The 20,479-nt window shown below is 37.6% G+C and overlaps 1 protein-coding gene and 1 non-coding gene across 6 annotated transcripts in view; one reads left to right on the forward strand and one right to left on the reverse strand.

Annotated features, from left to right (window-relative positions):
* Window positions 1-20,226, reverse strand: part of MON2 (MON2 homolog, regulator of endosome-to-Golgi trafficking) — a 126,400-nt gene extending 106,174 nt beyond the window's left edge. For 2 of the 5 annotated variants that reach the window (XM_030866417.3, XM_030866416.3), the window contains exons 1-2: window positions 19,712-20,226; window positions 5,134-5,197 (exon numbers count right to left, since the gene is read on the reverse strand). In XM_030866417.3, the coding sequence (XP_030722277.1) occupies window positions 5,134-5,197; window positions 19,712-19,822 (175 nt within the window). In that variant the 5' untranslated portion in view covers window positions 19,823-20,226. Of the gene's footprint in view, window positions 1-2,656; window positions 2,674-5,133; window positions 5,198-19,711 lie in introns of those variants that run through there. The other 3 variants (XM_060305527.2, XM_070046382.1, XM_070046383.1) reach the window with 2 other exon arrangements.
* Window positions 11,921-12,027, forward strand: LOC115858793 (U6 spliceosomal RNA). The gene has a single exon (XR_004041797.1). It is a non-coding gene; the product is annotated as a U6 spliceosomal RNA (small nuclear RNA).
* Window positions 20,227-20,479: the final 253 nt, after the last annotated feature.

Below are 20,479 nucleotides of genomic sequence, written 5' to 3' on the forward strand. Positions count from 1 at the left end.
AGTATGAGCAGCTTCATCTTAAAAGTACATTACAGGAAAAGGAAGAATGATGTTGGTACAATCGGTTAGTAATTTTGCAAAAGAAAAAAAAATCTAGGTCCTCATGTCACCCCATATATTATAAAGAAAAAATCAAACCATAGAAAAACTAGAAGACAATGAAAATGATTATCAACTATGTGGAAGGAGAAGGACTGCCTAAGTGGAGAGCAACAAATAAGAAAAATTAGTTAAATTATGTAAAAATTAAAAGCATCTAGATAAAAAATTAAAAGGTAAATGATGCAGAAAATATGATATAAACATGATGAGAAGTTAATATTTTTGCTATATAAATAGCTCAATTTGATAAAGAAAACACAAAAACTCCAAAAAAAAGTAATAATAAAAAGAAAATAATTTAATAATTCAGAAAAAATTGTTCAACATTAAAAAGAAATGTCAATTAAAATGAGAAGCCATTGCTTGTTCAATTACCAAAAAGATTTTTTAAAATAATAATCTGGCAAGGATGCTATAAAAATATACTCACATACTGTCAGTAAAGGCATAAACTTTTACCTTTTCAGAAAGCAGTATGATGACAAATTCTAAGAACATGTTCATGCCCTTTAATTTAATAATTTCATTTCTAGAAATGTATCTTAAAGAAATAATTCTAAATATTGAAACATGTCTAACATAAAGGAATTGTTAAATAAACTACAATCACTTGATGAAATATGGAACAATTTAAAAAATTAGAAAAGATGGCATCAAAAAAAGTATATATACGGGCTTCCCTGGTCGTGCAGTGGTTGACAGTCCGCCTGCCGATGCAGGGGACACGGGTTCGTGCCCCAGTCCGGGAGGATCCCACATGCCGCAGAGCGGCTGGGCCCGTGAGCCATGGCCGCTGAGCCTGCGTGTCCGGAGCCTGTGCTCCACGATGGGAGAGACCACAACAGTGAGAGGCTCGCATACCGCAAAAAAAAAAAAAAAAAAAAAGTATATATGATATAATATTATAAAAGGCAGGATACAAATTAAAACTGTTTAATGTTTTTTTAAAAAGGGGGGAAAACAATAAATAAGAACACATTATATGGCAGAGAAATCTCTCTGACCCATTAGGTCAGTTTGTGAGCAAGGCATTAAGTACAGCCCCCTGTATCTTCTATCCCAGATTATAGGAATAGTCTACCAACAGACCTCTGTCTTACTGATGATACGCTGAAATATACCTTTCACACTGCTGTCAGAGTAATGTACAGAGTATAAAAATATTAATATGAATGTGTCACCTTCCTGATTCAAACTCTTTCCATCAAGCTGCTCAGGAAGTTACACAATGGCAACAGTCGGATAGTGTATCCAAATAGATCGAACTGTTTTATACCGCATGTATTTAAGTAACTTCCCTTACTTACAGCTTCTACACCTTATTTGCCTGGCTAACTCCTTTTCAAGCATCAAGACTCAGCTTCAGACTCCCAGGTTGGGTTAGGAGGCTTCCCAATGTTCTCGTAACAAGCCTATCTATACTTCCATCTTGGCATTTACCATACAGCCTCAGAATTTTCTGTTTAGGGTCTGTCTCCTTCATTACTCTATTAACTGGCTGACATGAACTAAATATGACAAAATTCATGTACTCAAATAATCATAACATGAAAAATTAAAGAAAGGTAGAAAAATATACTAGAGGCAGAACTCAGAGACTTACTTGCATTTTGGAGTGACTCATTTATTAGCCTATATTTAAGGAGGGCTTACTATTTATTTCCCATGTAATGTGCTAACTACTAGCAATATAAGGGAGAATAAGATACTGATCCTGACCTCAGGAAGTATGTCATCTGGAAGGGAAAATTTCTGGCAAAGAACTCCAAAAAGTAAATGGAGGAGCAGGTAAGCTAAACAGAACGAATGGCACAAACATACTTTTCAAATATATTTCTTGTATTAACATATAGATTGCAGGTGAATTATATTACCCATCTTCGTATCTCCTCCAGTGATTCTTACATAATTATTTCTTTATTAAGAATATGTTATATGATATATTTATAGATGTCTGCAAAATATCACAAGTATATGTACTGATAAAATATACTGAAAAAAATCAACAAATTACCTTTTAATGTCAGAAAAAAAATTCCAAAGTATATTTACTCACTGCTACTTAAATTAGAGACCTTTTAGTAATAAGACTATGTAGATATGAAAAGGATGAGGGAAACTGTGAGGAAAGAAGAACACAAATCATACATAATGATTATCTATGTAAAAATTCTCTATGCATACTGACAGTAGATGAAAGCAGTCATAGGTGGATGTAACTTATGGTTTTCAGTTAGGGGTTAAATATACAATTTTAAAATATCACAACTTCATTGAGCTCCTTGTTTCAAATATTTATTAAAATAGCAGATTCTCTGTTTATGTAATTTCTGGGTAACACAAGCCTTCTCAGTCAATTTCAAGTATATTTATTGTAAGCTGGGATAATAAAAACAATTTGTAATATATGGCAGTCAAATGTAAGATTAAGGCACCTGGACTTCTAAATGAAAAACTTTATGTTGCTTGCTATCTCTCATTTGCAGTTTTATCTTTAAAGAAAAAGGCAATGTTGAGATAATGATCTGTATATTTGCATCGATGCTGACATTACCTGGCATAGCATTCCCACTTATGTCAGCATTCATGACAGCAGTGAAAACAAAGAAAAATAAACATTAAAGGAGGATGCTTAAAAGAAGGGGAGATGTAAAGCAAAGACTTATTCTGTAATGTAAATAAACTTTCCTTGGAAAATAAATCTAAGAAAACTAAAGTTGGTTAAAATCTATGCTAAGTACTGTTTAATCAGATTAGTCAATCCTAATTAAGGGTTCTGATTTTTATAGCAACCTTTTATATTTTCTGAATATGCAGAGATATCTGAGAATTCAGTATCTCATTTCATTTGAGACTCCTCAATTGTTTGATATCTTTAACATCCATTACAGCACAGAAGTAGTAACCTATAGTCTTTAGAACTACAGAGAAGTAAACACTTCTCAGGAAATAAAAAAGTTAACTAAGAATTTTTCTCGGTGTTAACTATACCTTGAATTAAGTACTTTAGAAATGACATATTGACAAATTTAAACTCTTTCCTTTTTCTTAGGAGCCTTTGATTTTTCAAGATGACAGTGGTCTAAAATCTACAAATTTTTACTTAGCAACTGCTATAAATACTTGGTTAAAATACTAGAAAAAAGTTTAAATGTTAATATAGCTCCTCAAGTACATGGTTGGATGCTATGGATATTATAGCATGAACTATTAATTGTATGTGCATAAAGATTTGTTCTAACTTGATTTAAATAAAGCTAACTGAATTAAAATGAAATTAATAGCCAGCTTATATATTAAACTCATACTGAGACAAAATTTTTCTTACTTGTCCTTAATATGAATTAGACACTTTACTTGGTACAGAACTCTGTAACAGACAGTGATTCTCTGAAGAAATCAGTCTTTTTAAAAATTCTATCAACTACAGACTTAATGAAATTTTCTATTATTGGAGATTAAGGACTTACCATGATATCAGCAATGACAGTAGCAAACGTAAATATTTGTAATGATATTCTAATATGATTGGACTATGACGTCTCCAACTTAAAAATACCCAGGCCCATAATTTATCTTGAAACATTAATTTCCTCATGGTAGCTAATCAACCCAACATGCATCTCCCAAACCCACTTGCCCATCCTCCCAATCCAACCATACATACCTGTGCCTTTACCCACCACTTCACTATACCCCTTTTCTCAACATGCACACAGAGCATTATCCAATGCTGTGAATAATGTTATAAAACTCTTTGGTGTTTTGTCAGAATATTCAAAATCAGAGAAGCTGTGAAAAACAGATGCAACTTAACAGGGCTAACCCTAAGCTGACAAGTGAAATCCACTCTCACCTGTCACCCCTAAACTGCCCCCTAAGTCTTCATTACATTTTGTAATACTGTTTGAAATTCCACCATTTAGGGATTTACTGGTATTCTTTTAAAAATGTAAAGAGACTTAAGAGAGTTAAAGAGATTCTTTACTATTTGGACTTTGTGTAAATTAACTTAATAGGACTGCTTTTCTCCTATAACTAGCTGAGACCAATAGCACTACTGGAATTGGAAATGCAGATTGAAGGATCAGCGAAGTAAGCAATGGTTAAATATAAACACTTGGGAGGGAGTACATAGTGTCAAAACCTCACGATACCGTGGCAGCACACTGCAGCAGGAAGAACATGGGCTCTGAACAGCCTGGTATTTGAATCTGATTCCACCACTTACCATGCGACCTTAGGCCAGTAACTTAAATCTCTTTGCATCTCAATTTGCTCTATTATTAAATAAGAGTATTTCCCCACAAGGTTGTCATATAAGAAAGAGTGGCCCAAATGCCTCACACGTAACAGATTCTCAAAAAATGCCAGTTTCCTTCTTTTCCATGTTCATTATTGAGGCAAGAAGAGAAACGCACCAAGGAAAAGAAAGAAGCAGACTGAGTATCAAAAGGGTGCCAGAGAGAAACTCTTGAAAATTCCTCCCTGAAAAGCAGGGTCAATCAAAAGAATGTTAAGAAAACACTTTTCTCTGTTTTTTCCCATTTTTTCTTCATGACCATGTGGTCTTAGTCTCAGGACTCAAAACTCATATAGTACTACTAAATTTTTAATGCTATATTATGACCTTATATTGTATTAAAGATAAAATAGGTCTTAGAAGGTGGTCTGAGAACCAATCTTCCATTCAATTCAACAAATATTAATCGAACGTCTCTTATGGGTAAGATGTATCTTAGGTGATTGATAAGAGGTGGAGGACAATACAAAGATGAGTAAGAAAGATCCTTTCCTTCAAGGAGTTAGTAGTTTTAAGTTTTCTGATTTCAGAGAATCGTACAGCATTCATCTCTGGGAAACCCAATTAATTCATAAATTAGGGACTTTCACATGTTCTTTATTATCATGGATAGCATGTTGGGGCATAAGAAATAGATGCTATAAAAAAAACTTATGGGTTTTAAGATTCTACTTTTACTATTAGTCAAATTTTCATTAATTGTTGAATTTTTAATGCAAAAAAATTACCTGCCAAAATTTCGGTGTTTCGTGCAGCTATTGTTTTAACTTTTATTATTCCTGATTCAGCAGCCTGCAAGAATAAAAATAATTAGAACATAAAACTTACTATTAACATGAATTATCTAGGGAAAAGAAATCATATATGATAAAATATCAAGCACAGAGTCAGTCACTATTATTTTTTTATTTTCCAAACTTCAGATACTAAAGCCTAGTAGTGAAACACATATTAAATGGAATAAAATGTGATTAATTTGATTATTCACATGTAAACTCTGCACTACAGCATGTTGCCTTTCTATGCCTTAAAATGCACCTGGAGGGCTTCCCTGGTGGTGCAGTGGTTGGGAGTCTGCCTGCCGATGCAGGGGACACGGGTTCGTGCCCCGGTCCGGGAAGATCCCACATGCCATGGAGCGGCTGGGCCCATGAGCCATGGCCGCTGAGCCTGCGCGTCCGGAGCCTGTGCTCCGCAACGGGAGAGGCCACAACAGTGAGAGGCCTGCGTACCGCAAAAAAAAAAAAAAAAAGCACCTGGAATCCCTAGTCTCTCACATTTAACTCTTCAGAAAATAAAAAATAATAAACAAAAACAAAGCCTAATGAAAAAAATTAGGTTTCTCTTTCCCATTTCACACTTCCCTCTCAACCATAAAAAAAATTTGCAAAACACTGCAAAATCAAGTAAAACTGCTTTGAATTAGGAGAATGAATAACTAAGAACTCTGTCACTACTTTTAGATTGCGTTTTTTTAAACACCATTCAGTTTTCATAAGGTGTCTCAATCACTTCAACATAAGTATGTTGAGCTGGCAGTACTTGAAAGTCATATGGCATTTTACACTATGCCACAGAACTGTGGTGTTCAATATGGGAGTCATTTGGCTACATGTAGCTACTAAGCACTTTATATGTGGCTAGCCTGAATTGAGTTGTGTTCTAAGTATAAAAAATACATGAGATTTTGAAGACTTAGTATGAAAAAAAGAATGTAAACTATCCCTTAAATATTTACATTGATTAAATGTTGAAATGATAATATATACTGGATTATATATGTACTGGTTTGAATATACTGGGTTAAATATGATATATTATTAAAATTAAATGTTTCTTTTTACTTTTTTAATGCAATTTAAAATTACATATATGGATTGCATATTCAGCCCACATTATACTTCTACTGGACACTGTTGACATAAAATATTGATATATAACATCCATTACAGAAACTCAGGACATTTTTACTATCAAGAAATATGCCTATTTTATACTTATACTGATCTCCATACCTCCAAAAATAATAAATACTCATATATGTTCAAGTTTTCCTATTAATTTGCTTGCTACTTGTTCATTGATTTTTATCTCCTACTGTTTACTAAGGGACAAGTGGTAGCAGGCTCTAAAGGTTTAAAAATAATTATGGAAGAACCCAGTGTCCTTTGGGTTATTAGGTTGAGGACCAGTGGATTAATGCATAAAACAAATAACACACTGTAGGCTATACGATGTATAGTAGACCTTTGTCATTTTGCTGGCTTCCAAGAACCTGAAGCCCTTGTCTGTGATCGGAGAACTCAACTTTATGAGTTTTGATGCAAGACAGAGCCTATCTTCCACTATTCAAAATTTAAAATGCCAGATACTTGTTTTCCCACATACCCTGGCAGCCTCCGATTATCCAAACAGGCACACCCACCAGGAATTATGAATACGGAGGCTAGTGGCACAGAAAAGCAGAGACAAGATGGAATTCTGTCTGACAACAGCCACAGTGGAGCCAGCATCTAGTTTCCAAGGGCAGTGACGGCAGCAGAACCAGTGGTGGCATGGGGTGGCCAGCACAACCAGCAGTGCAATCTAAGGCACCCAGTCACTGTTCAGCAGAGACAACAGTAATGGTCTCACTGGCAATGAGTTTTGCTGTGGTTCTTAGCTGTTCAGCCTCCCTTCGTTCCTGTAATTTCTAAGGCTCACTCCATCCAGCCTTCTACCAATTCTGTGAGACCCTCAATGTTTTATCAGTAAACTTAATTTCTGCTTAAATCAGCCCGGGTCAGCTTTCATTGCTCACAGCTAAGAAGCCTAACGGATATACTACAACTCACTTCTACAACTTTAAGAGATGGAAATGTCCCATATTAAATGAACATAGCTACTAGCAGGAAAATATAGTCAAAATAGATTACTCCAGGGAAAAATTATTGAGTTTCTGATTATCTGGGGGCAGTGCATATTAGAAACACCAGGAGCTTTAAAAAAAGAAAAAAGCTTGATGCCCAGGTTGCAACCCATTTCAATTAAATCAGAATGACTGCCAGTGGGAGTCAAGCACTGGTATTTTTAAAAATCTTCAGGTGATTCCAATATGCAGCAAAATTTAAGAGGCTACCGTAATAACATAAGCAAAAGATGATGCTGGATAGGCCTGAGGTGATAGTGACTGAGATGGTAAAGGAGTGGTCAGATTCTGGATACACTATGAAGATGTACAAACCACAACAAATTTACTACTATAAAAGTTCAGTAACACCGAAATTATTATGTATACTTTGTTATGCTCATACACCATCTCAAACTCTCTTAGGTAATTTTCTTACTGAGCCAACTGAAATTAATCTGTGGTCACTGAGCTTTCTTCCATCATCATTTTCAAATGTTCAAACTCTCCCCCTCCTTACTAAGGCCCTATGTACCCTGCATATGCTCAATTCAGTATTTCATTCTATTTCAGGATCAACAGAGACTGATCAAACTAAACCATCATAAATCCCAATGTAATCTGTCCTAACTTCCTGAATTCTAGTCAGTTTCCAAAATCAGCAGTGTAGCATAGTGGATGCTAGATGCAGGTAAAGGATTTCAAATTTGCCAGACACTATTTTGATTTCCTCAGATAAATAAGAATTGACCCATGTATGAATCATAAACAAGTTATGAAAAATATATATTTAACAAATATTTTTATATGTACACACAATAAGGAAAATAATGAGTGCTTTTTCCTTAAGTAGTTCCAAAGTAACAAATGTTTTAAAAGATATATAACCAGTATTTTCATTAAAAGACTCAAGAAATCACCAAAAGGACTATTTGTTACCTCAGATATAATTAGAACTATCTCACAGCTCCTAATTTTTTACATCCAACTTTCTATTGTCAAACTTTGAAACTGAACGATCTTATTCTCATAGGTACCCTGTGTTACTGGAAAGTTCCACTATCAATGTTTATTGACAACAGTTGTATATCACCGTCCCCCTAGTCACTGCAGTGCTACTTCATACCTCAGCCTAGCCTACATCTTTAAGTGTCCTGTATAAATGCAAGTATTTAGCCCAGATTTCCTTCTATTTATCAGAGACTGTCTGTGTGAAGAAGAGTCTTTAACTTCTTGCTTTAAAAGCAACCCCTACTCTGATTAGATACTTATATATCCATAGGGGAACTACTCAATTTTTTTAATATAAATTTTATTTGTTTTATTTTTGGCTGTGTTGGGTCTTCGTTCCTGTGCACAGGCTTTTCTCTGGTTGTGGCGAGCAGGGGTTAGTTACTCTTTGTTGCGGTGCACACGCTTCTCATTGCGGTGGCTTCTCTTGTTGCAGAGAATAGACTCTAGGCATGCAGGTTTCAGTAGTTGTGGCATGCGGGCTCAGTAGTTGTGGCTCGTGGGCTCTAGAGCACAAGCTCAGTAGTTGTGGTGCATGGGCTTAGTTGCTCCGCGGTATGTGGGATCTTCCCAGACCAGGGCTTGAACCCGTGTCCCCTGCATTGGCAGGCGGATTCTTAACCACTGCGCCACCAGAGAAGCCCCTCAATTGTAAATATAGTTATTTTTTTCCTGAATTGGCCCTTATGGAAAAAAAAAAAGTGTCAGTTCTGTAGACTTGAATAGGGATGATATAAGTTACAGTGGGTAACCTAAAATCTCTATTCCTGAGGGCAATCTATGAGTTGGGAAACAAAACCAAAAGTATTAAATATACTGCAGCATTTAATATTTGTTAACCTTAAAATTAATGTCTCTCAAGAAATATTTTTTTTCTCTTTCTCAAAATTCTTTGCTTACCCAAATAGACACACCCACCAGGAACTCTGAATATGGAAGCTAGCAGTATAGAAAAGCAGAGACAAGAGAGAATGCTGCCTCCTCTTTCAAGAGCACACAGAATATTCTTGGCCTCACTTCTCAATAAACTATTCCTGGGCAATCTCAATCCTATGGTTTCAATTACTTTCTAAAGGCTGAAGAATCCTAAATTATATTCCTGTCCCTTAACTGTCTCCTAAACTATAGGATTTATTAACCTATATATTTTAAAGGCACCTTAAATTCCAAATATTCAAAACGGATGCTATTATCTCTCACACACACCCCCAACTTCCACCTCAGCCCCAGAAAAACCTATTTCTTCTTCCTATAATCTTTATTTTTCCGAACAGCAGCAGCACCCATCCAGTCACTGACCAGACACCTGGGGCTTCTCCCTCATCCCACAAATGTAATCACCCACAAAGGCTATGTAGCGAACATCTCTTATACTCTTTTTTCTTCTCAAATGCCACTTCTACACCTTAGTTCAAACTTCTCATTATCAACCTAAACTAAGAGATTTCTCTACTTCAAATCTTGTCCTCCACCCATTCACTGTCTCAAGTCTTCAACGGTCCCCCAGAACCCACCTCTACTAGTGTTTCTCAAAACTGAGTAGTGTAAGGACATCTTTTAAAAGTTAAAAAAAAAAAAATCTCATGGACCTATCCAGTCAGTGACAAATTTAAGTATTTATAAATAAAATTAGGAATAAACTCCTTATTTTTATAGCTCTTAAATTATAAAGCCAACACATTCATAATAAAGTGAACACTAAGGTAATGTGACAAATAAAGCTTTGCTGAAATTAAAACACTGCTAACAACATGAAGATAGTGCAGGTTTTTCTGATTTTGGCACTCCTGTAGTACCATGAGCAGTGACAGAAATAATTTTTTCCACCACCTTCTTTCTATGGCAAGTATCAAAAAGCCCTTCCATCTTTGTGGGCTGTCTATGGTTTGTACCTATGGTTGATCCCATTCCTCCTATGACATGTCTGTTTCTCTACTCTAGCTGTAAGCCCCATGAGGATAAGAAATATATTTCATTCATCTCCCCATATTACTAATGCCTATCACAGTGCCTAGCATACAGGGGCTATGTAATGAACATTTCTAAATAAACAAATGAAAAGTTCTAAACAGAGGGAGGGACTTTACTCCCCACTCACTGAAAAATAAAAATATGGTGGAAATTTGATCCAGAGATTGACAAAATGTCATCAGGACTGCAGTTTCATTTCTCTACCATTCTCTTGGTTCTGTCCTGTTCCCTGGGTAGGTTCATCCTCAGGCTGCTCCCAATCTTGGCAATAAAATTAGTTCCAGCCATTCTACACCTCACAACTTCATATGACACTATCCAGAAAGAGAGAAAAGGTCTCTTCCAGTAGCTCTTGAGGAAGACAGAGGAAGCTTTCCCTTTCCAGGATCACTCACTGGCATTATGTGACTTGGGCAGAAATAGAGGTGCGGATAGGGAGGGTTAAATTAGATTAAACTAATCAAGGTATCCTGGAGCAAGGAATGAGATTAATTCACCTAAATTCAAAGGGTTGAAAATGAAGGACGAGTGCAGCCTACCACTGAAAGAAGTAAGAGGGAATGAATGCTAGGAAGGGAGTTAGCAAATGTCCACTACTAGAACCACATACAAATTTACAACAATAATAATACGCTTCTCTTCACCAAAGCTTCTATGTTGTATTTTAAAAAACAAAACAAAAACATATTTACTTTTTATAACATCTATGAGAGTAGAGCCTCAAAATTAAAACAAATTTACCAAAGTTCCAAATTAATTATTCACAGGATGTAGCATGAAACACGAGCTAAAGAAGAAATGTGAAATTCAAGTTAATGGCAAGTTAAGGAGAATAATGTACTCAAAAGATACTAGGGAGGTATGAAGCTGCCTGTAGACTTACGATTTCAGATGTCAGGTAAAATCAAAAGACCTGAAGTCAAGTCCTCACTTGGGAATACCTAATAGATCTAGAACACTCCCTAGAGGACAATATCCTCATTAAACAATTACTACATTGAAACCAATAAACTTTTCTTCTGTTACATGTAATTAGCCTAAAATCCCAAAGCTCTGAAAAATATATACCTATATGGCATCCTATTCAAAACCTCTGGACTAAAAAATAGAAACAAAACAAAGAGAAACCTCTGGCTTGGGGGCTTCCCTGGTGGCGCAGTGGTTGAGAGTCCACCTTACGATGCAGGGGACGCAGGTTCACGCCCTGGTCGGGGAGGATCCCACATGCCGCAGAGCGGTTGGGCCCGTGAGCCATGGCCACTGAGCCTGTGCGTCTGGAGCCTGTGCTCCGCAACGGGCGAGGCCACAACAGTCAGAAGCCCGCGTACCGCAAAAACAACAAAAAAAACCCTCTGGCTTCTAGGAAACAAATTTCCTTTAAGATACATATCAAATGAAAGACTGAAGTGCCGATTACATGTGGATAGCTAAAGATATATATGTGGTACCCCTACATATATGGTATTCCTTTTTTTTCCTTCTTTAAAAATTTAATCTCCTACAAGTATCTAATTAGCACCTCTCAGAAATACAAATGCTTTGAACTATGATGCACAGAAGGACAAACAAAGATGCAAAACTGACCCTTAAGGAGAAATTTAGAAAAGAAATACCATAGCAGAAGGTAAAACATAAGAGTTATAAGGGTGCTCGCTTCGGCAGCACATACACCAAAATTGGAACGATACAGAGAAGATTAGCATGGCCCCTGCACAAGGGTGACACGCAAATTCGTGAAGCGTTCCGTATATTTAAAGATGTTAAAAAAAAGAGTTATAAGGAAATAACTTATAAAGTAAGCTTAAATGAAAGTTAAGAAAGCAGAGGAAAACATATTAGCTTGAAAAGTCTGGGCAGGAGCTGCAACTGTTCTTGCCCCAGCACCAGCTAGTACATGGCACACAGCCGGTGTTCAAAAATTATCTCAGGAGCAAATGAATGAATATATGAATGAGTGAATTAGGGAAGAAATGAGGACATTATCTGTAAAGTTGGTTCATTCAGGCAACAAATAAATAAGCAACATGGGTTAAATTAAAGGTAGAATTTTAGCTATAAAAAAATGGAAGGAGGTGATTCCAGGACAGCAAAAGGAACCTCAAAAGCCACAGCATGGAAGAGGGAAGGAGTATTTGGAAATGGGCATATCTGGCATATGAAGAGAATATGGGCATATTTGGAGAATGAATAGCAGGCAATAGAGTTTGGCTGAATTATAAACACATTTGAGGAAAAACTGAGGGTGATGAAAGGTTGGGAAGATCAATAAGGTCTGAAATGCTATGCTGAGGAGTTCCTAAGTACAGAGTAGCCACTGAGAGTTTCTGACCTGTTCAGGTACATTATTCCGGTGGTAACATACAGAGTGGTCTTTTGTGCCATTAATGCACATCAAAGCTCAGTCATAAGATTGAAACCTGGAGCTAGAATAATAGCTAAGAAAATAGAAAAGAGGTGAGATATGTTAGAAATTACAGAGCTGGAAGGAACATCTGACAATGAATACAACGTAAAGAGAGTTGAGGGAGAGAAGACAGCCACATATAACTAAGGTAAGCAACAGTGATAAATACCATTAACAGAACAAGTGAAATGTGGGGACAGGACAAGTTTTAGAAAAATAAGTTCAATTACCAGAAGTTCTATCTGAAGTATGTGAAAGATACTCTGGTAGATGTGTTTAACAGACAGCTGGAAATACAGGTCTAAGCTCAGTAAAGAGAGCAGCGTTAACGAAGTAGACTTAGAAGTCATCAGCACTGTAGTAAGGCCAGAAGCAATGGGAGTAGATGAGAGTGCAAAGGAGATGAGCACAGATAAAGAAGAGGTCTCAAGACAGAACTTGGGATACACCTATATGTAAAGAAAACGAGAAGGAATACTGAAAGAGGAAGGAGAAATAGGAAAGTAGAATGTTACAAAAGTCAAAATGAGAATGACGAATAGCAACAAATAGCCATGTTGCAATAGAGTCAATGGATGCAACATTCCTAACCTAGTGGAAAGACAGTATTTTACGCAACTCTTGAGTTAACTTCAAGAAGATAAAGGCAGGTTCTCATTGATTTTTATATTTCCTGCCATGATTTACACTTAAGAAACTAACTTCTATTAAATGATAAGAGTAATAGCAAAACCTTCTATTTTCTACATGGTTAAAAATAAGCTACACTTCTATAAAAGAAAAAAGGAGGAAAATATTTTCATTTCTGGAGACTGTCTTCCTTTTTGGTTTATTAGCCTGAAACAATGTCTTTTCTTTCTTCTATGTCACCAAAGCACAATGCTAAGAAGATAATACATTCTTTTTTGACTAAACTATGTTTTCATTGTCCTTTGCTCTCTATTCATTTTCATGAAAGTAAAAATACAATGGTCAAAATCTTAGTAAAAAAATAAGCTATGTATGCTTTACACTTTAACAATAAATTTCAGTGGCTATGGTACTAACTTTCATAAATATATAAAACACGCTAGAGACTAATCAAAAGCTTTTTAAAAAGCTCTCATTGTAAAATGCTCTTAGAATACTGCAATAAGCTTGTAAAATTTTCCTAGATGTCTTAGTGAAAATGTTACTGCTTATATTACTCTTGAAGTTAACATCTAAAATATTTATCAGAAGAAGATGAATTTAATAGACCCTAGGAATCTAATGTACCTTTTCTGGAATAAAGTCAACAGCAGCATAAAAAAAAAGAGTAGAGTCAAAATCTAAGATCACTAGCATGTCTACATAACTATGTAAAATTGCATTATACAGGAAAGTAAGTCTTGACCAAAATAATTTATAACTCCTTACCACACTTGTCATACTGCTCTGACTAGTGCTGACAAGTTTTTTGAATAAATTGTGAAAACTTATTTCAGTGTATAAAACATGGATTTATTATTTATGCTGAGGGAAAGAACACAACTGGCTGTATCATGAGCAAATTTCTCTGACCAACGTCAACAGGAAGAAAACTATAGTATGTTATAGGATACTAAACAAAAACAGCTCCTAATTAAGCATGTATACATGATCCAGCCCTCATTCTTCACTGTCATAAGGTCCTGAAAATGAGATCTTCACCCTAGCAGAAGAGCCAGCTGACTTGGGCCTCAGTCCCCAAATAGCTGGTTGAAGGGAAAATCCTGTCATGGTAAGTGGAGGGCATCTCTCTCACCAAGGGTCCCCGCTCAGCCAGCTAATGCATAAAAACAACAGACACTGAGGAACTCTACCACAGGAACCTTTGCTTTTATAGGCAAAAATCCCTGCCAACCAAAACTTAAATGTATAAGAAGAAACAAAGTACATACCTGGGAAGACTACTTGTGCTTTATTATATACACCCTTACTGATTCCACTTCATTTAAAAAGAGAGAGAAAAAAACCCATCCTCAATCCTAATTCTGACCACCTCAAGTCAAATGATCTTCATTCCCTTTCCTCTTCTGTCACCCACTCCCTGGACTTCATCATCCTCTAGTGCAGCACCACTTGGCAATGTGAAATCCAATATCTCCACTTTTGTCCCTTTTGTCCTTATCCTTCTAGCTCTCTCACTCCCCAATACCACTGTTCTTGGATTAAAGTGTGCCAATTCAATTAAATTGCTGCTAGTCCCTTAACCTTTCCATCTTGCAATCAATCAAAGTTGTCTTGGATTGCCTTCTTTGGGAATCCAACCTAGATCTCATGATCCATCATCATTTCAACCACCTTTCCTGTGAAGACTCTTAAGTGTTCCAAGTCAATTTCTCCTTCACTTCTACAAAGTGATCCACTGCTCCCCTCAAACTTCCTATCACTATTTTCACCACAAACTACTCCTAGCAACAAGCTTGTTTCCTATCTTACCAAGAAAACAGAGGCCATAGGTCAAACTGTCCACAAATTCCTATCCCTCCATTATGCCCCTCGTTCAAATTTATTACATTCAAATCCATTTTTTTTCTTTTACCCTTCTTCTGTCAGAAGATAATGTGTCCCTTCTCAGATTGAAAGCCAGTTCATACACTTAAGCCCCTGAAACTCCAGCTTTCTCAAGGACCTTGCTCTAGCCAAGTATTCCCTTTCTCTCCCATATCCCTAACCTTAGTCACCCCAGCTGCCTCTTTCCCTTTAATGCTGTTATTTCCCAAAGTTCCTCCTGATATTCTCGTTCTATACACTCTTCCTGGGCCATTTTATCTACTCCTGTGGTTTCTACTAACATGTATAACTGACATGCCTAAATCTAAAATTCTAGATTTCCCTCTTAAGTACCAAACCATCATTTTCAAAAACCTACTGATCATTTCCACTTGGATGTCACACATAAACCTTAAACTTAATATTCATGACTACTCATTTTCTCCAAAAACATTTTTTCCTCTTAGTGATTTACCCAGTTTCCCAAGCCAGAAACCTGGGAGGTATCACAGATTTCACTTTCTACATTATAAAAAGGTCACTGTGCCCTGGTAATTTTACCTGCTAAATCTCTCTAATCCATACTCTCTCTTTCACCCATGTCTACCACAATGCAAGCCACTTTCTGTCTACCCCTACTGCTACCTCAGTGCAGACAATCATCTCTATAAAATTTGCTCTCTATGCCTCAATCTCAATCCCCTCTAATTCTTCCCTTCAGTACTGTTACTGTAATGTTACTGAATATAAATTTGATATTACTCCCTCTCTTAAAAAGCCTTAATGGCTTCCAATCACCTTCAGCATGAAATTTCTTTTACGTGGAATACAAACATGTGCTATTTCCTCTGCCTAGAATGACCCCCTTCTTCTCTTGGCTGGCTTCTACTCATCCTATAAAGACTCAGCTCAGGAATTACAAACTCGCTCTGACCACACTTCTAGGCTCAATTAGATCCCCCTCATCTGTTTCCACAGAGTAGTGCCTGCAAACAGAAATGACCAAAAAGGTTTTATTCATTAAATACATAAAACCTCAGAGTTTCCTGCCTCTGCAGGCCACTGAATATCAATTACACCAAAGTGATTTTACAAAGTTTTAAAGTAATTTTTAAGACAATGAAAAAAACTTTTCATACAAATATTCCAGAACAAATTAGCTAGTATGCCTACACTAAAAAAAAAAAGGCTTCCCTGGTGGCGCAGTGGTTGAGAATCCACCTGCCAATGAAGGTAACATGGGTTCGAGCCCTGGTCCAGAAAGATCCCACATGCCATGGAGCAACTAAGCCCATGTGCCACAACTACTGAGCCTGCACGCTACAGCCCACAAGCCACAACTACTGAGCCTGAGTGCCACAACTACTGAAGCCCACACGCCTAGACCCCGTGTTCCGCAACAAGAGAAGCCACCACAATGAAGCCCGTGCACCACAGTGAGGAGTAGCCTCCGCTCGCGGCAATTGGAGAAAGCCTGCACGCAGCAACAAAGACCCAACGCAGCCAAAAATAAATAATAAAATAAATAAATTTATTAAAGAAAGAAAAAGAGAGAGAAAGAAAGAGAGATAAAGAAAGAAAGAAAGAGAAAGAAAGTTATACTGCTGAAGCATGAAAATTCATATTTAAGGAAAATGAGAAAAAAGAGGAAGGACTATTGCTGTTATTATTTAATTACTATATTATAAAATGACAAAATGATATTATAGCCACTATAAAAACAACTTAATATGCAAATTGTTTTGTAAATGAAAACAATTAAGTTGGAGAAAACTGTAGAAAATCCAAAGATAAGTAATAAATATCAGTAAGTAAGACATTATCCTTTATCAACACTCTTTTCTTCTGTTTTTGTAACAGATTTGAAATCTTAAAAAATCCAGCTTATTATTAATTAAGAAAAATATTAAAGCCAAGCACTATGGCCAAAAAGGTAGAAATTATTAAAACTTAAAGACTAAACATAGAATGTCTCACTTCATTCTACCTTGTTTATAAAGTAATGGAGAGGGACTTCCCTGGTGGCACAGTGGTTAAGAATCCGCCTGCCAATGCAGGGGACATGGGTTCAAGCCCTGGTCCGGGAAGATCCCACACATCGCTGAGCAACTAAGCCCGTGCACCAAAACTACCGAGCCTGCGCTCTAGAGCCCATGAGTCACAACTACTGAAGCTCGCGCGCATAGAGCCTGTGCTCCGCAACAAGAGAAGCCACTGCTTGCCGCAACTAGAGAAAGCCTTCACACAGCAAAGAAGACCCAACGCAGCTAAAAAAAAAAAAAAAAAAAAAAGTAATGGGGAAGGAGACAACCATTCCAAAGCACATATGCAGTTAGCACTGTATTGTATTAAGTTCTTGAGTAGGCTTTTAAGTAGTTCAAAATGACTATTTTGCAGATAATGTTTGTGAAGATACTGGGAGAATGTTAACCAGCAAATCAGTATACAGATGGAAAAGCTTCTTATACATAGAAAGGCTTTGCCTTAGGGTCTACCAAGGATACCTCTCCCCTGACCCCCACCCTCCTAAAAAATAAATACTACTAAAAACTTACCAGTTCTTTTAAGAACAAAAGTCAAAATACAGCACTGCTATCAAATTACCAGGGAAAATTTAATTCAACCAAAATATTTCTTGAAAGTCAAGCCTCTCTCCTAAAAAAACATCACTATTAGGCTAATGACTTCATTCTTGTTTTACACTTGTGACACAGTCAAGGTTTTTTTTTCAATTCCTAAAGGACTGCCCTAAGCATATTAAAAGTGCCACTGGTTAAGAAGTCAAAGTTCTTATATCCAACAAATTCTTGTGGAGCCTGTACTATACACAAAATTATGTATCAGAGATAATCACACCAAAAGTTACTTTTGCCATAACCTAGAAGACTAGGTGCAATTACTAAATACCTCTTTAGCTAAGGTTCAAGTAAAAAAAGCTAATGAGCTTTATTGAGAAAGTTCCTAGATTAGAAAGGGACTGAGTTTTAGAACTTTGTAAATTAGCTGTTTGGAGCTCTGAATGCATTTTCCAATAGAAATAATGTAATAAATGGCAATTAAATCCGCAAGCCAGCCCACAAAAGCCTATGATACAGAGGAATCACAATTTTTATATGGATTATAAGAACTGGGAATAGCCGGTTCTATAAATTATTGTTAAAATTACAAAACAGGATTTGAAATTTTCTAATTTCCTTACAATTAGAACAGCCTATTTCTTTAAAATTATTTAAAATGGCCAAATTGTTTTTTTGTGTGTTTTTTGGCCAAATTCTGTAAAATACTTTTTATAACTTTGAACAGATCATATAGAGAAAATAATGAAAATCGATATCACAACAAACTACTGACTGAAATAAAACTTATAATAGTCATCTTTCCAAAAGTGGCACATCTGGTTTCCATCATTGGGTAGGTAATATTTTCTTACTTTATTAAAAAAAATACTAGATGGAGTTTGTTGAAGAATGATGAGACCAAAGCACTTACAGAAAAGTTACAGTTCCTTAGAAGTCTAAAATTCAAACTTTATTGGGTAAGTTCTAATTATGAAATTGCAGGTACTCCAAACTACATTAAATAGGAAGAAATATAAAATAATTGCTTTTACAAAAATGTCACTGAAATATCTTATTTCAGAAACGTGAAAAGAAATTGAGTAGCATCTTTAAAAAGTTTAAGAGAAATAAAATGGCATCTTAAGAGAAAAAGCCAATAGAGACTAAATGTTAATAATTTCAATTCAGGAACTATTTGGAGAATTTAATTTGTATATATTATTAACTTGAGCCTGTTTAATAATACGCTTTTTCCCTCTTAAGACTTTCTCATCATAATGTAATAAACCCACTATTTAACCCTCTTTTACATCAGAAAGAAAACTGAAGCTCAAAGAGGTTAAGTAAGATGTCTTTCTGTTTTGCTAGCACTTAAATTCAGGTGTATTCTATTTGACTCTAAGCCCAAACTTCTCAGTACAGTATTGCTCATAACAAGGCTTAAATGATTCCTGTGGCTCTTCACTGTTTGTCCTAAGTCAGGTGTCTCTAGATAATTGAATACTTCATGAGATTGGTAAGAGTTAAGCTGCATGACCCATGACAAAGAAGGAAAGCTACTTCCAATTGAGCGATATATACTATAAACGCAAAGGGGCACAGACTGTACAACAACTATGATTATTAGTTTTTAGAAGCAACGAACATAAGTTTCTGAATCCTGCCGTGACCAATTTAGTGTTTGAAAACGGCCAGAAAAGGGGAGGGTACCATACACCTAGCTGAATTCGCTGAATCGGCTCAAGCCGCGAACTTCGTTCCTAAATCTGGTGGACAGGACGGTAGAGAAAATGAAAGCGCCTCACACTCGCCAAAGCAAACTATAAAAACGCTTGTGGAAAAAACCACCGGTTCGTACATGTGGAAAGGTGGAGGGCCAAAGGGGAATCAGACAGGGCTGGAGGATGCAAGTGAAGGACGGGGTCTAACAGGACCGGCTATGCTCACCGTGCCTTCTCCCGAAGTCGCCCGAAGCTTACCTCCTTGACAGGTGGGAATTTCTTCTTGCATTCCAGGGACAGGGCCCGCAAGTCGCTCTGCATATTCTCCAGCAGCTTCTTAACCGCCTCGGGGCTGTTGGTGCCAGACATGATCCACCAAGCTCCGTGCCAATTTCTGAGCGGCGCAAACGAACTCCGGCACCTGTCAGCTCCGTGGGGCGACAGGCAGCTCCTTCCAGGAGCCTCCGGCCCTTGGGCTGTCCGCCTCTAGGGCTCCGCGGGGGCTCGGCCCAGCCTGGGCAGCGAGCCCGAGCGCCCCCGACAGCCTCCTCGCAACTCCCCCGGCTCTTATCCGAGGGGCCCCCGCAGTCGCCCCGCCCCGCTAGCCTCCGCCGGCTCTGGCAGCGGAGCCCACAAGGTGGGCAAGTCCCTCCCGCTGACGCAGGCTGGGCCACACCGGTTGTCACCAGCCAAGCTGGTGAGAAGCTTCAGCGCTGTCTCCCCAGACCTCCCAGACTCCCCGACGCCATTAGCCGAGTCGCCCACAATTCCGAGCGCGGCCGGGACACGTCAGCTGCACTTCCGGGCACCGCGGCCACCGCCTCCGCCGCGGCCAACCCGGGCGGCGAGCCTCAGGCAAGGCGTGGCCAGGGGCGTGGTCACGCTCCGGGCAGGCCCGGATCAGGCCCGGGGCGCTTCCCGGGGTCCCCGCTCCCGGCCTCCGAGCCGGCTTGAGGCGCAGTTTGCCTCGAGATTCGCTTCCTTTTAGGTGACAGGTGTCTGAATAGAGCCCCTGCTACTCGTTGT

This window comes from Globicephala melas, chromosome 10, assembly GCF_963455315.2.
Source record: "Globicephala melas chromosome 10, mGloMel1.2, whole genome shotgun sequence".
Classification (NCBI taxonomy): Eukaryota; Metazoa; Chordata; class Mammalia; order Artiodactyla; family Delphinidae; genus Globicephala; species Globicephala melas.